The sequence below is a fragment of the Phalacrocorax carbo genome, chromosome 3 (genome assembly GCF_963921805.1).
Source record: "Phalacrocorax carbo chromosome 3, bPhaCar2.1, whole genome shotgun sequence".
Lineage (NCBI taxonomy): Eukaryota > Metazoa > Chordata > Aves > Suliformes > Phalacrocoracidae > Phalacrocorax > Phalacrocorax carbo.
This window is the reverse complement of record NC_087515.1, coordinates 115,635,893-115,651,730: the sequence shown is the minus strand read 5'-3', so window position 1 is coordinate 115,651,730 and position 15,838 is coordinate 115,635,893. Positions and strand designations below refer to the sequence as shown.

General features: G+C 36.1%; 1 protein-coding gene across 1 annotated transcript in view; it reads left to right on the top strand.

Moving 5' to 3' along the window:
* The window catches only part of NBAS (NBAS subunit of NRZ tethering complex), a 187,540-nt gene that overhangs the window by 38,189 nt on the left and 133,513 nt on the right, over positions 1 to 15,838 (top strand). The window contains exons 22-28 of the mRNA XM_064448069.1: positions 8,409 to 8,492; positions 9,149 to 9,302; positions 10,682 to 10,867; positions 11,859 to 12,032; positions 12,983 to 13,116; positions 13,871 to 13,933; positions 14,541 to 14,663. Coding sequence (XP_064304139.1) covers positions 8,409 to 8,492; positions 9,149 to 9,302; positions 10,682 to 10,867; positions 11,859 to 12,032; positions 12,983 to 13,116; positions 13,871 to 13,933; positions 14,541 to 14,663 — 918 coding nt within the window. The remainder of the gene's footprint in view (positions 1 to 8,408; positions 8,493 to 9,148; positions 9,303 to 10,681; positions 10,868 to 11,858; positions 12,033 to 12,982; positions 13,117 to 13,870; positions 13,934 to 14,540; positions 14,664 to 15,838) is intronic.

Below are 15,838 nucleotides of genomic sequence, written 5' to 3'. Positions count from 1 at the left end.
TAGGACTTTGAGGCCTTACTTCAGAGGGATAATTTTTGGAGTAGCTAATAAAATTTTTTGTAGTCTTCCAGCATTATAGTTAAGTTTTTAATGTCAAAATTTTAACAGTCCCACTTGGATAATTCTCATGTAGAAGAGGTATTTTAATTCATCAAGTTATTCCCCGGACACTCTTCCTAGCTTATGATACTTAGCACTTAGCAGAAGTTAGTCTTTATTTCATTATAATCTAATACTTACAGTCCCCCTTTTCCTGTGTTGGTAGTATTAGGAAAACATTTAGTTATTTAGTTATGGTGTGAAAACACTTGTTTTAACCTTTTCTTGAAGGTAATAGGACCATGAAGAGAAATTATTGCACTGTTTATAAACTTGGTAAAATATATTCCAAATTTCCTCTTCTGTTTTGATAAGATTTATAATATGAGACGAAGTGAAGTAGGGTCGTCTTATGTGTGATTATGATATCCTGGTTTTGTTCATAATCAGGTTCCCCTTCTTTCTGAAGGGTTGTTTTTTCTTGGTTTTGTGTGTGTGTGTGGTTTTTTTTTTTTTTTTTTCTTTAAGAAACTGACTTTATGTGCCAAGAGGCAAAATGACAGTTAAAATAAAACATTCCACCAGTGATTAAGTAGTAAAGTTGTAAAGTTATGGGTTAAGAACTTAAGTTTTGTCTGCTGTGGAAAGATGAAAGTATATAGTATGAACCTTTATTCCCATGGCAGGCAGAGCTTTCAGTGCTAGGATCAGGTGTGTGCAGGTTCACACTTTTTTTTTTAATCAGGTTGCCGAACAGATAATGCACTTTGTCTTTGAAATGTTTCTCTTTGGACAACTTCAAAATTGGGATGAGAGCAAACGCTGTATAGGCAAATCCCATATACTTCTAAAAATATACTGTATTTGGTCTAACCTTTTTCTAAAACTGTTACCCTGTTATAAGACTGATTACTCACATAGTATTGCTAAGTACACGCCCTAAAACTATTTTATTAATGTAATGGAATTAAATATGTATTGATGAAAATATCTATTAATGTGAATAATAGAATAATGAAATAGATTTAAGTTGCACAAGTAACATTAAAAAGTTTTGGTGGTTTGGTGGGTTTTTCTGTTTGTGGTGGTGGTTTTTTTTTTTTTTCGTATTTTAAATGGGATGAGTCTTTCCCACCAGTCCAAATAGCTTCAGCTTCTGGCAATTCTTGTTTCATGTGAATCAAAGAGAATTGACGTTCTTTGTAATTTGAAGTTAATTTATTGGGCCTTTTCGTTCTAGCATTTATTTTTAAAATGGGTTATTAGTATGAATAGAATTAATGGCATTCTGTAGACACATAGTTGTTATGAAATCCAGTTTGAAGGAACGTGCTATCTAATGTTCTTCGCTATAGAACACAGTATGTATACATAATGTGCCTTAAATGAAATGATTAAACAAGGTTATGATACAGCTTACACAACTACTTCATTTCCATGTAATATTCAAAAGTTGCAAGTACTTACTGTAATTAATAAACTTCTGAACCAAAGGAAAACATTGCAAAAATATAAACCCCAATATTTTAACTAGTAGAAAAAATGTCTGTAACAGTACGACTTAGTGTCTCTTCAGCTTATGCAGCTTCTAATTACAGTGGTCTTGGGATAAGAGGTGAGAATGATTCAATCTGTCCTCATGAACTTTTACCCTAGACAAATCTTATAAAGGATTCTCAGTAAGGAAATGGCTTAGTCTGGTTTTCCTTTTTAAATTTCATGCTGATGCAGTTATGAAATTGGGTGTATGCTGGATATCAGAAGGATTTTTTATTTTCAGCTGCAAAAAAAGGTATGTCTGTGCTTTCTTTTAGCTCACTGGTTTTTCTGAAAACTCGATGCTGTAATTGTCTGTACCAGGAGATTCCAGTAGGGTCATTGCTTGCTGTGGTGCATGTGATGAGACCACTAGTGTGGACCGACTGCTCATGTTAAGAGTGCAGCCTGCCCCGGTGGCCTTGCTTAAAGAGTGCCTTGGTCACGCCTTGCTGATACTGTTTGCTGCTCGGCCTCCTGCAGCTCAGACCGCTTGCTGAGCAGTGTGCAGCTCTGGAGGCAGAAAAAATTTTGGTGGAGGAAAAAAATATTGTAGTTTGTCTTCTGGGCCTTCATATATGGCCCTGTGAATGTGTAGGATGAAGTACTGCTGGGAATTGTCTATATTGTGTCTGGATCACTTAAAATGATAAGAGGATTGGTTCCCAGCGGGAGCTCTGTGAGGTGACAACTATCCTTATGGAAATTCATCACATTGCTCTATGTTCTGTTAGTTAGTTCCTCCATCTATAGGGGAATCTCGCTGAGGAAAAACTTGAGATTGTATAGCAGCTGCTGCCTTGTTTGTGCATGGAATGGGTGAGGTGGGACAAATAAGCACCTGTAGCTATTGCCAAGGCAAAAAGCATTGAAACACAATTCCTTGCTGTACACCTCAACCGATATGAATGCATATAGAGGTGCTATACCTGAAGAATTTCATTACCTAAGAGAAATTTTTTTTGTAAATGTTTCCTTTTAACTGCTTTTTCCTTCTGTCTGGAGCCTCCAGTTCAGCTGCAATAGTAAACTCTTAAGTACCTGGTGAAAGAAATGCTTGTTTTGCTAGTGCATTCCATAGGCATAAAGCAGTTGTTTTTGGTGTTACTGGCACATGTCATTTACAGTAGGACAGTATTTAGAGGCTGGCATCACAAATTTTAAGGTCCCATCAGTCAAGGAAGAGTTGGCAAAACAAATGGGGTAAAGAAGGTAGAACAACTTAATTTTTTTTCTCTGTCTTCTGGGCCAGGTTGTTAGGAAATAGATACACCTTTTATTTCCTGTATCTGCTTGTAAAAAGTCTCAAGTGGTAGATGTCGTTTTGTTTCTTGTTTTTGGTATGTGTTTTGTAGCTTCATATCTTTAGGGGTCACTCTAAGAACTGTTCAGGAGAAGGCTTATAATGTCTGAGCAGAGGATTTCTGTATTCATGAGACTCTTGAAAAGACCTGCAAGTTATGTAAGCTCAGCAGCTCCCGGAGTTGAGAAGGAATCTGAGATACTGAGATGCATCGGTGGCTCTACATGCCTGTCAGCTTCAAATTGGTATTGTGATAGACTAACAGTACCCAGTAATATCTTTTTGCAGAATTGTGATTGTAATGTTTTTCTACTTATTTTCATTTTATTTCTCAGCTTCTTTTACAATGATGGCTCCTGAATCTCTGCTGTCTCTTACTCATTGGGATTCATGCTCCTTCTCAAAGATCCATCAGATGCACAGACTTAATCTGTTAAGACAACTAGAGTGAAGGTGGTAAAAGTTTAGGTCTTAAAAGGAGATGATATCTCTTTCTAATCTCTATTTTAATAGATACAGCTAGCATTCTTAGTCTATAGTTAAGACGGTTGCCCTCAGGTTTTTAAAGGTGATCTCAGAGGAGAATAATACCTTACTACCATTATAAATATATAAGTCTTTTTTTCTTTTAATTTTCTTATCCTTTTTACTACATTTAACTGCTGTATTGCAACATTACAGCTCACCTTTTAAACTCACAGAAGTTTGAAAATTCAGATGTATGGTTCCCTCAACAGCCATAAGTTTGCACATTACACTAGTAGTAAAAAATCTTCCCTCTAAGGTAGCAACTTCTAATATGTTTCTGCTTTTTCACTCCTTAACTTTCTCAAATACTGGTTTTTGGTTGTGGCTTAAAGTGAATTTTGACTGGAGGGCTGCAGATGAAGTCGACTTACCTGATGAGCTGGGGTAGGAGTGGAAATACCTTCTAAAAACTTTGTGAAGCTTTTAAAACCTGAAAATTTCCATATAGTAGACTCTCATCTATGAATAGATAAATACTACACAATTAAAGTAAGAGATTCATAAGCAGTTAACTTTTTTCATAGTATCTTCTCCTGAACTAGGTTTTTAGTTATTGCCTGTGGCACTGTGGTTTCCATAAAGCTCTTACAGCTTCATCTCTTCTCTTCTTAGTATATGTATGTAAAAGGTTTGATGACTGAACGTCTGCAGAACTGTCTAATATGCAGTCTTCATTTTTGTGTATTAGTTTTTTGTCTCTTCTGAAACTGCACTACTGTTGTTTTTAATATAGTTCATGTTAAAGGAATTAATCCCGTATTCAGTTCTTTTTCTTTGTTTGAATTAATCTGTGTAATGCTACAGTGAGATAAGAAGGGAACAAGTTCTATATGCACTTAGAATCATAGAATCATTAAGGTTGGAAAAACCCCTTAAGATCGAGTCCAACCACTAACCTATCACTGCCAAGTCCACCACTAAACCATATGCTCAAGCACCACGTCTACCCTTCTTTTAAATACCTCCAGGGATGGAGACTCAACCACCTCCCTGGGCAGCCTGTTCCAATGTTTGACAACCCTTTCGGTGAAGAAGTTTTTCCTAATACCCAACCTAAACTTCCCCTGGTGCAGCTTGAGGCCATTTCTTCTCATCCTATTGCTTGTTGCTAGGGAGAAGAGTCCAACCCCCACCTCACCACAACCTCCTTTCAGGTAGTTGTAGAGAGCGATAAGGTCTCCCCTCAGCCTCCTCTTCTCCAGACTAAACCACCCCACAGCTCCCTCAGCCGTTCCTCATAAGACTTGTTCTCCAGACCCTTCACCAACTTTGTTGCCCTTCTCTGGACACACTTCAGCACCTCAATGTCCTTCTTGTAGTGACGTACGCCGAACTGTGTATGCCTGCGCTGTTTATCCACACTGCATTAACAGGATTTTCTTTATATTTGTGGTTTGTTCAAACCTGACTTGTCCTGTCTTCATCTACCATGTGTGTGTTTTGCCTGCCTAGTCCTGAACTGTACCTTGGCTTGCCTTCCCCAGACTTCTCATGAAAGTGTATTGCTGCTGTTGTCTTGTTAGCTTGTTGTCTTTTTACAGGGTTTAGAACAAAATTTCTTTCATGAACATTCATTGTGCTTCATAAATGTACAGTTCTGAAGGAGTGTTTTCACTATATAGTGACAGCTTTGATCTTACTTGGAGCTCAGCTGTGTCTTTTAAAATAGCTGATTTTGATTTTGTGAAAGCTGTTGCCTCACAATTTTAATTGTATACATCAAGAAAAAAACCCAGCAAGTTTCTAAACTGTAGTTGTGTAGTGTTGGTTGACTTTTCTGATGTTTAGATTATTCAGTCTAGGTTGTTTTAGGAGAAGAAAAAAGTTCCCCTCTCCCCAAATTCTATTAAAGGTTAACCATGTCATTAAAACATAGCTTGTTTTGTTTATGTGAAATCAGATACAACTTTTCTCCTCTGGTGGCAGAGTTGCTTCAAAAGACCTGTCATTGCAATGTGCACAGTGGGAATCCTGATGGGTAGGTAACTGTGGCAGCCAGAAGCAACTGGGATACCTTTTCCACTAGTTTGTGCGGATCAGTTTTCCCAAAATGTGTGGTGTTTTTGGCACTCTGTTTTAAGCACCAGCTGTACTTCAGTCTTGATGAATTTGTCATGTGTCCTGTGGATACTCCTGGAAAATGAAGAGCTTCTCTCTCTGCCCGCCACATTTGTATCACATACTATATTGAATAATTGGAAGCCTAAAAATACATGTAATCGGTTATATAGTTGCATTTCCTAATTCACTACTAAACTACTATAGCGGTAGAAAACGATGTTTTCATGCAGTATGAGAAATGCAATACATATCACAGCTGTTTAAGACTACATATCTGGGATGCATTTCTTATTCTATAACTGAGAATGAAATATAATAATTTTGACATGATAAAAGTGTTTCAGAGCCGTAAGATTTCAGAGCAAGAGAGACTGGCATTGATTTCCCCATTGCTGCTGAGAAGATACAGACTTTGGTCAAATGTCTTTCTGGATTAAATTAAAAAAGAATATTTTCTAAAAATTCCCTTGCAGATCCTGGATTATATACAGCTATATGTATTATATGTAGCTTACTTCTAGTGCCTCCATATCTGTGTGTGGTTAGATTATGGAAGTGCGAATCTGAATGTGAAGTCTAAAATAATTTACAGCCTACCTCCAGTAAAATAAGGAAAACATACATTCTGGTAAGCATACAAGTGTCAGCAGGAGGAAAAGAGTATTTGAAGGGTCAGGATTTTATATTCTTCTTATCACAAAACATAAATATGAGATAATTTTAACAATAAATGTTACAAAATTGGAATTAAGCACATTCCTCAAATTTTTTGAGTAGATAACAAAGCCATTTGATGGAAACACTGCTTTATTTTATAGTTCAATATCTTTTCTCACCTCTTATAGATCAATACCTGGTGTCTGTCTTAAATATGTTATGTTCATAACTACTACATTATGCAACACGCTTTCAAATGCAGAATTAGTGTTTGTAACATTATTATTTTCAGACAATGAGGCATGATTTAGAAGAAAAGAAAATACAAGGTTCCTCTACTTCCAAGTATTTTTAGAAAACCCCCCAAAGCTTTTGTTTTTTTATTTTTAACAGGAGAAAACAAAAAAATACCCTTCCCAAACACAACAAAACCCAAACAAACCAACCAACAAATCTGCCCAGAAATGTCATCTTAAGCCTACTGGGAAGAGAATAGAAACATTTTACCATGAAAAGGAATTGTCTTGGGCAATATAATTTTCTCCAGTTTTCTTTTATGTTTAATAGAACATAGAGGAGGAGAGCATTATTGATTGTAACATAAAGATGTGTTGTTACTCTCTTGATTTTTATATTTTGGGAGTGTTTGGCTTTTCTGTTATTTGGCGTTTCAACTGATGAAGAGAGCATTTTCACTACAAACTGGGCCTTCCATAACAACATTCTCATGTACGACATTTGAAATACGACCTTTTTATTTTAGTTTATGAACCCAGTTTTAAATATCAATATTTAAAATTAGTTGATAAATTATGTTATCTGAGACTTAAACAAACAAACAACACCACCTCCCTGTCCCCCCCCCAATCCCCAGAATGCAGGGGCTGATGATGAATCTTTACAAAACCAGAAAGTGACTTTATTCCTGGTTCTTATACCATAAATGTTAATTTGGAGTTTTCTTCATGAAGTATTTTTCAGTGATGTTGCTACATGGTGCCTAGTTATAGAGATAATTGTGGAGCATTTTGTCCCACTGAACTGGAATGGAATGCAGATGTTACTATAGCTGAGACACATGAATTAGTTTTCCATCCTTTCCTTTCCTTCCTTTTGACTTTTATAGGCTGCAAATCTGTCTCTGCCAATTTATTGCTGGATTTGTACTGCATGTTTCATTTGGAGGGTTGGAATTACTCTGGATAAAACACAGGGTATTATTGTTAGTGCATAGAGGAGGGAAAGAAAGGGTGGCTGACCTCCTGGGAGAAACGTGTGTGTACAGGGCAGGGCAGTCACTGTGGATGTGCCTTGCTTTGTTAAATGTGCTTAATGACTGTTGCTAAATGCGGTGGAGTTACTGATTTATTTCTTTTAGTTCGTTGTTTTGACTCTTACTACATCATGAAATTGATTTGTTTGTTGGAATTGTGTTTCTTTTTAAGCTACTCAGTTACAGTGCTTCTCTTCATGGGATGAGAAGATTGTGTCAGTTGTTAATTTATAGATAGGGATTGTCCATATAGTATTGCTATTGCTGTTTATTATCAGGGTCAGGAGAAAATCAATGAGATTTAAAATAGCTTATTGCTCTAGTATGCTCAATTCCCCTTTAGTTTATGTTCTGCATAGTTTGACCTGGTTTTCTCAGGTTTTATGCTGCTCAAACAACTAGCCTACAACAGCAAGCTGTAAGTAATCATTGTCATGTTCTTAAACTGCATTTTAAACAGATTTTATTTTTGATTCAACTTCAATATTTAGAGAATTTTTCACTGTGAAAGTTTGTAGTGACAAAACCACATTAAACTTAAGATCATCAGTACGGCAGGGCATATCTAGCTTCAGTTCAGTACAAGGATTTGTGCCAAAATTTGAAGAATTATATTTGAAGCTTAAGATCATAGGTCTTTGCTTGTTTCAGTCCTCTGTGACATCATACGAAGTCAGAATGCTTACTGTGAAACAGCAGAAATTCTTAAAGCATGTAGTGGGTTTTTCCTTTTTTTTTTTTTAAAGGTACAATCAGTAAGAAAATCAATTTATTACTTTTTTTAGTGGATCTTTAATGGTGTAGGTAGGATATGTGTACGGATATACAGGCAAAATCGCACTTGTGCATTAGGCTGCATTAAGAAGTGATAAATCATAAATAATACTGTAACTGAATTACATGCTTCTTATGAATTCCCTGAAGTACCTGTGTCTGTTTTGTAGTCTATTAATTGGTCATCTCAATTTAAGAAGAAAAATTGTGTAAAGTTTCCCTTTTCTGTTATACCAGTTACAAGCAGGGGACATTGAAAATTCTTCCCTGGAATGAGCAGAAACATCGTGAAGACGACTGGTGTGAAAAAGCAGAATGCAGGTAAGTGTAGAGAAAAAGTAAAAAGTTGTTTTTTTTTTTTCCTGTATTTATGTACATTTCAGATAACGAATTTACTTACTAATTCTTAAAATGTGGGAAATACCCAATAAGACTCGCTACTTATTTTTGTGCACACTAACTTCTGTTTTCAGCTTTCTTGGTGCGACTGACTGAGCAAACACTTGTTCATGTTACAGCATCATGTTCAGTGTGATTATGGGATGAGTTACTTTCACAAATGCATGTGAGCAGGGGGAAGGTTACTGTTGGAAATCCTGATTTTTATTTTTTTTCCCCCCTTCTGCCCTGTTACTTGTCAACCATAACATTATCATAGCAGCAATAATGGGTCACAAAACTGCCTTTCAGTGTGTGAGGAACAGATGGCAAGTGGAGATTAGGCATACCTGTGCCTATTAGAGAGGATTCTTCCTTTCTTGATCTATCTCATGTCTGGAATCTCTTACTTTGCTGACAAAAATTAACACTTAGTGTGATTGGCCTTTGAGTCTCATGAAATTATTGGTGTAATGGTACGTTGATTGTATCATTTTCATTCAGAACAACCAGAAGTTTTAGGAAAAAGACTGATGTGAAAAAAATGCAGGCAAATTGTACTTAAACGTACACTTTTTTTTTTCCTTTTTTAAAAAAAGGATGACTGTTGAACCAACTTTACAAGATGAAGGCGAATTTCTGTATGAAACGCAACCTGAGTTACTGAAGTACAGGACTACTGACCTTTCGGTAGATCTCGTTACAGATTGGTATTTGAGTAGAGCACAGGAAATTGAAAAATACGCGATGCAGGTGAGACTAGCAGTGAGGAAATGGTGATGGTTGACTTGGGCTGATCAGCCTTCTTCAACAGAATCCTGTCTTAATGTGTATTGATAGGATGCTTTTCTATCAGTAATATACACTGTGTCTCAATCTTCATTATGGCTTTTGAAGTATTTGCTTTTTCTTTTGCAGTGTACTTATGCTTGCTCTAAAGTTTACTCAGCTAAATAATTGATCCATAGGAATGAATAGGAAGCCAGTAGGTTCCTGTTCACGTGGCTTACCATAGCAGACAGTAGCACTTCTGTAGCCCGTGAAATATGTTTACCATTACATTCGATGTTTGTAACTGAGGGAGGGAATATCATGCACAGGGTATCAGGAAACATGTTTTATTGTCTGTTGTATGATACTGTGCCATATATATTGATATGTAGCAGTCACATGTGTCACTCGTATGCCAATATATAGTACTGTCATGATTTCTTCCTGGCAAGTTTATTCTGTGTCTGTGGGACAACCATGCAGCCTATTTTTGCTTTATTTTCTTCATATTTTAGAAATGTTTGAAGCTCTATGTGGTAAAGATAAGCATTGCAAGTAAGAATAGAGCTCATCACTGACATGCTCCAGTATTTTATTGCTTCTCAATCCAATTTAGCTGCATGAAAAGGAGATTGGGTGGAAGTATCACTATGAGTTAGTTCTGATGGGCGAGTTCTTTTATTCTTCAAGTTTGCAGTCCTCCAAGGCTCTTTAATAATAGTTCCTTGTGATCTTAACAGCCTACCAGTAGGTATGGGAAAAAAAGCAACTTGCAAGGATCAATTAAATTACTAACATATAAATGAAATTGCATTCTACTCTTCCAGACTTAAGTCTCCCTCGCTGAATATGTACAGCCAATATTGCATTCTTTGAAATCGACACAGAATCTTTCGTATAAAGGTATTTTTAGTCACCAGGGAAAAAGACTGTCATCTTCTGTGAAATAAAATGCAACAATTAAAATTATTAATTCATGGTCAGCTAGAAAATTCACGTTACATGCAGAGGAATGCATAACTTCAGTCAGTTAACTGATTAGTTTAAAGCAATCCTTCGTATTGCATGCATGTGTGTGATCTCCAGAAGGAATAGTATTCTCCTAATTTACATGCGTCAATAGGATGTGTCTGGGTCAAAATGATATAATCTAGTAAGATTAAGAATTTTATATATACGGGATGTGTGTGTGTATGTATATACAGGAATATACAGTAGACAAAAACTTATAGGAACTTAGAATTGCCTATTAAGCAAAAGGAACGGGGAAAGAAAGTAGATACACAAACAGGGTACAGATTGGACTTGAAGTTGTGTTTTGGCAAACAGTTGTAGAGCGGGGGGGGTTTATTATTTTTCAGGTGGACTGTGCTCTGTCCCTTGTTCGTCTTGGCATGGAGAGGAATATTCCTGGTCTGCAGGTGCTTTGTGATAATCTGATCACTCTTGAGACAGTAGTTTATGAAACTGATGGTGATCGAACCTTAACTTTGAAGGAACTTGTAGAGATGAAAGACATTGAAAAGCTGAGACTGTTGATGAAGAACGTAAGTATTTTGAACAAATCAGTAAGTATACCTTGCTTTCCAGTCATTCACATTAGCCTAGATCCTGTGTATATAAAGATACTGCTAGTGACTGACATTTATTCAACAAGAATTCAAAGCTATTACAGTTCCTTTTTAGTTGTGTAGGGTTTTTTACTTTCTTTATTTGTTTTTAAAAATGTTAAGATGGCTAGCTTCTTTCAAAGACCTGTTTTTGTCCTAGGCACAGTACTATATGTTAATAAATCCAGTCTTTGAGAGCTGTGAATTGCTTTTTCATTGACCTTTTCTAAAGGATCTTCAGTGTAGCTGTTGATGGTTCTGCATATACAATAACACGGAATGTTTTCCTTGGATGTTTTTTGGTATCTTTATATATTGGTAAAAAATCTTAATATTTGCCTCTGCAGCATATGTGTGGTTTTCATCTTCTCTGTGTTCAGCCTGTGCATGGAATTTCAGAATAGAAAAAGACCTTTTGGAAAGGTTGAAAAACACCTAGAGATTGAACAGGGCTCTGAAATTCAGTCGAAGAATAATAAGCACCAGAGGAGAACACTCATGCACTTGAAGCTCCTCAGAATTTTAAAAATTTTGCTAGGATTTATGTAAACACTCATAATTTGTTTTCCTCTCTTACATTCTGGCATACAGAAAGTAATGCTATTCTGACATGAATGTAAGCTGATCTTTCACTCATTCTGAAAGCAGCTAGGCTTTCCTCATGTAATGAGCTTTACTCCCATACTGCTTGGCTTTCCCCAGCCATTGGGTAGCAGAGGGATGATGGATTGTTTCCGTGCTTCGTGATGTAGTGATCTGTGAAGCAGTGGTGAATGTCAGGCTTCAGCTATTGTTTGTGATAGGTGAAGATACTGTTGCAGTTATAATGATCAAAATATGCTCTGGTTTTTTGTTTTCTTTTTTGTTTTGGACAATGAAGCTGGACTTATTCTTTTTTTTCCTCTCTGTAACTCATTGCATTTTCCAGTCCTCTGATGAAAAATACGTGAGGAATGTTTATCAGTGGATGATTCCTTTTCTTCACCGCTGTGAAAATCAGTCTCCTGGTCTTGCAAATTCACTTTTTAAAGACTATTTAGTAGCATTAGCAAAGGAAGACCTGACTCTGCCTCTGAAGATATTTCAGAATTCAAAACCTGCTGTAAGTATAGACCCCTGATGATTCTACTGGTTTCTTTAGAAATTTTTGTCCTGAATAGGTGAATTCATAAATCGGGTTAGTTCATCTTCTGAATCAGATCGTCTCTCTTTTTTTTCCCCTTCTTCTTGGACCTAGGATTTGTTACGTTTTAGAAAACAGTAATTTAAAAGTATTATAGCATGTTATGGTGCAACTGAACTCTCCTTAATGCGATTGTCAAACTAATGGAATTATGATCTTGACCTAGTAGAACAAAAATGATTGTAAAGATTCTTCTTGGAAGTAATTTTATGGTGACTTTTTAAAAGTAAATTCCTTGTATATTTACTTTTAAAAAAATAGATATGAGAGAGTTTGATCTCACTAATATTTTTTTTTGCTGAGAAATGTACTAGCAGTAGATTTCAAGTTATTTCTTCCTGCCCCTTCCCCTCTGCCTTTCCACAACGAATGTAAAGAATAAAATGGGGGCTGTTAGGATGGATCCAAGAGCTCAATGAGTGAGGGTTAAAGTTACCTTTCATGTGAGTATTTCATGCTGCTTCTACAGTTTAAATAATTATTCCAGAGCACATTTGTACATTTTTCCATACTATTGAATGTTCAGAGTGTATGGACAGAAACCAACCAGTGAAGGAAAAACACAGCTATTTTATATATGTTGATACTGTGGTACATGTTTAATAAATCTGCCAAATGTTTGCAGCAGTTGCCTTCCTCTGCCATGTACCCTCTCCACCTCTCAAATTCAAAAAGGGTAGCATGGTGGCCGAGTTATGTTTCAGGTTGTAACTTCAACAGGTACTTCACTTAAGTTGTTAGCAAGAGACCTTGTAATTACAACTGAAGACAACTTATTTACTTGGAGTGCACATCTTATTTTTAGTTTTCTGGTTCTAATTCAACAGTTAAGTTTCTTCTGAATATAATGTGCTTTCTTTTCTTGTTAGTGTCAGCAAAAAATTATTCCTGATCAAGACCAGCTTATGATTACGGCATTGGAATGTATTTATAGTTGTGAACGAGATGACCAGCTCTCTCTCTGTTACGATATTTTGGAATGCCTTCCACAAAGAGGATATGGGTATACATTTTCAGCTAGTTATTTGTAAATATTTTAGATACGTTAAATATAGTTGTGAATTAATGCTTTAAAAATAGCTGTAAGGCACTAAAGGGTAGGTGATGTTACTGCAATATTCTGTTCCTATCTGAGTTGCAGTGGCCATACGTACACTTATGCTCTGTGTGTGTGTGTGTATATATATATATGCTTGTGCTGTATATGTACTCCACGGAATAATGCAACAAAGCATAATTCAAAGTAGCAGCCTAGTCTGAGGCTTCTGCATTAGTTTCTTAGACTTCTATATCCTGGTGAATTGAGACCAAGTGTTAGTGCTATCTTACTGGTCTTGTTGGTCTTGCTACAGTTAGTGGCATCTTGCACTTAGTTTATAAGCAGTAATATGGCCCTGTGAGAAAGGCCTCTGTGTGGAAGACCTATATGAAGGACAAGTAATTCTTGAGAAAGTGAAAGCATGAGGAGGAAATGTAAACTATTCTCCCAATATCTTTTACATGTAGGAAGGAGAGAGCCTAAGAAAAGTGTAAGGAAGAAGGAAAAGCTCTGTTCTTGGGAGACTGAAGGACCTTTTCAATTTTAGCTGTCCTTCCAGCAAGAAGCCAACAGTTTTAATCTCCTCAAGCAAATGTATATTTGATTTTCATCAAGGAATGTTTCAAACTGCTTATCTTTATATCTATGTAATACGAATTATGTAAAGAAATTAGAAGAGCTATGGAGATATATATTTAATTATATAATATCTTTGCAGGCCTGAAACAGATAAAACTACCAGTCTTCACGATGAAGTAGATGAACTGGAACAAATTCTTAGGTATTTAATTTTGCTAAAATAAATAATGTGTTCTTAGGAATAGCCAAGACCTTTTTCATGATAAGAAAGCAGCAGTAATACACATCTTGTTTATAGTGCTGTTGACAAGATAATCTGTAAGTCTTTTTATATTCAGAACGTAGAAATTTTGAATGGTTTTACCTATTTTTATATCTCTTTGCTAATTTCTTTGCTAATTAATAGCTGATTTAGCTATGAATAGCTAATATTTAGCTATTAAAACCAAGACATCGTCATGTGGGTGTTTTGGTGTGTGGGTTTTTTTTTTTTTTTTTGATGGAGATGAAGGTTACTTCTGAAATATCTGGGAAATCTCTTTTGATCTTGATACTCTGTAAGGCTTTGAGTGATCAAAAACTAAAAGCTGAAGATATGTTATCAGGTTATTGGTGGTACGCGCTTACCCCACAGTATTTGGGGTTTTTTTGAGTAAATAATGATACTTTACCTAATCTATACTATTAGACAGACTTTATGGAGATTGCTTGCTTTTGCAGTACATTGTCTGAGACAGCTTTAGGACTGCTGCAGCAGAGGTAGTTGTACAACTGTGCAGAACTGAAAAATGTTGATTATTCATTTACAGTGTGTCAGAGCTCTTGGAGAAACATGGACTTCAGAAACCCGTTTCCTTTGTGAAAGACACAAAAGACGATGTGGAGGAGGCACGGAAGCTGATGATTAGGCTGACAAGGCACATGGGTCGCAAGTTAGTATTCAACAGGGATTGGGAGATAAGAGGGAAAGGACAGTAACGTAACAAGTACGTCCTCAGAGGACGTACCTGCTTGTTTTGTTGCAGCAGAGAATTGTGGTGTTGTGTTCAAACTGAACATAGTGTACATAAAACACATTTGTTAAACTGATAATTAACATGTTCAGCATTTTGGCTTCATTCTCCACATTCAGAAAACCCTGTCTTGCTTCAAACCTGTTTCAATATGTTTGTGTTCAAGTGAACAACCCTAAAAGGCATACTGGCTGCACAATACTGAAAGATGATGAACAGAAAAAGTTAACATATTGTATATGAGATACTTTAAAATAAAAATAAAAGGTGTGGGGGTTTTTTTTGTCTTAAAGTAAAAATGCACAACAGTTTGTTGGTGATGGTAGGGTAGTATTTAGCTTGGACATCCTGAAAGCTTTTTGACTTCTAAAACCTTTATTTAGAAAGATCAGTGCAATGCCTTTTTAGGAAAAATGTGGATTTTTCACTTTTTGTAGAGACCCTTTGCTTTGCTGAAATGGAAGCTAATGCCACATGAGAAAATCACTGTTAGCTGGACTGGCTTGTGTAGCTCAAAAATGCCTTTTTGTAATATGAAAGGCTCAACATCATGTTAAAAAAACTTCATGGTCTTTTTATTAGTAAAAGTTTTGATAGAGCACATGAAGTTGTATAGGAAGCTTTGTGGGTAAACAGAGATCCATGGATCCAGATGGTCAAGAATCTGTATACCATTCCAATTTAAGGAACAAAATCAGCTTGCTGCTCTATTTGCCTGTGGTTGTACACAATTGATCAATCCTTTGAGATTGCCTATAAGGAATAGCATCTTAATGATCCTCAGTTGCTGTTCTAAACTTGTTTTTACCCAGCTGTTCTTGGATCAGCAGGAAGATAGCACTTTCAACTGTCTGATGTACTGTTGGAAGTTATCAAAACCTGCTTGGAGGAGCTTGGTAAAGATTGCTTAAATCCCTGTCTTATCCCACAGAAAACAGAAAGAATACTTTGCGTACTGTATTGTTGTCATCAAACAATTTTGTACCACAGACACACTTCGAATATTAATTCATATTAAAGGCATTCTGTCTTTAAATCACTTCTGGTTAAAAATCCAATTAAAGATTGAAATAGTGTTTGAGAACTCATATTTT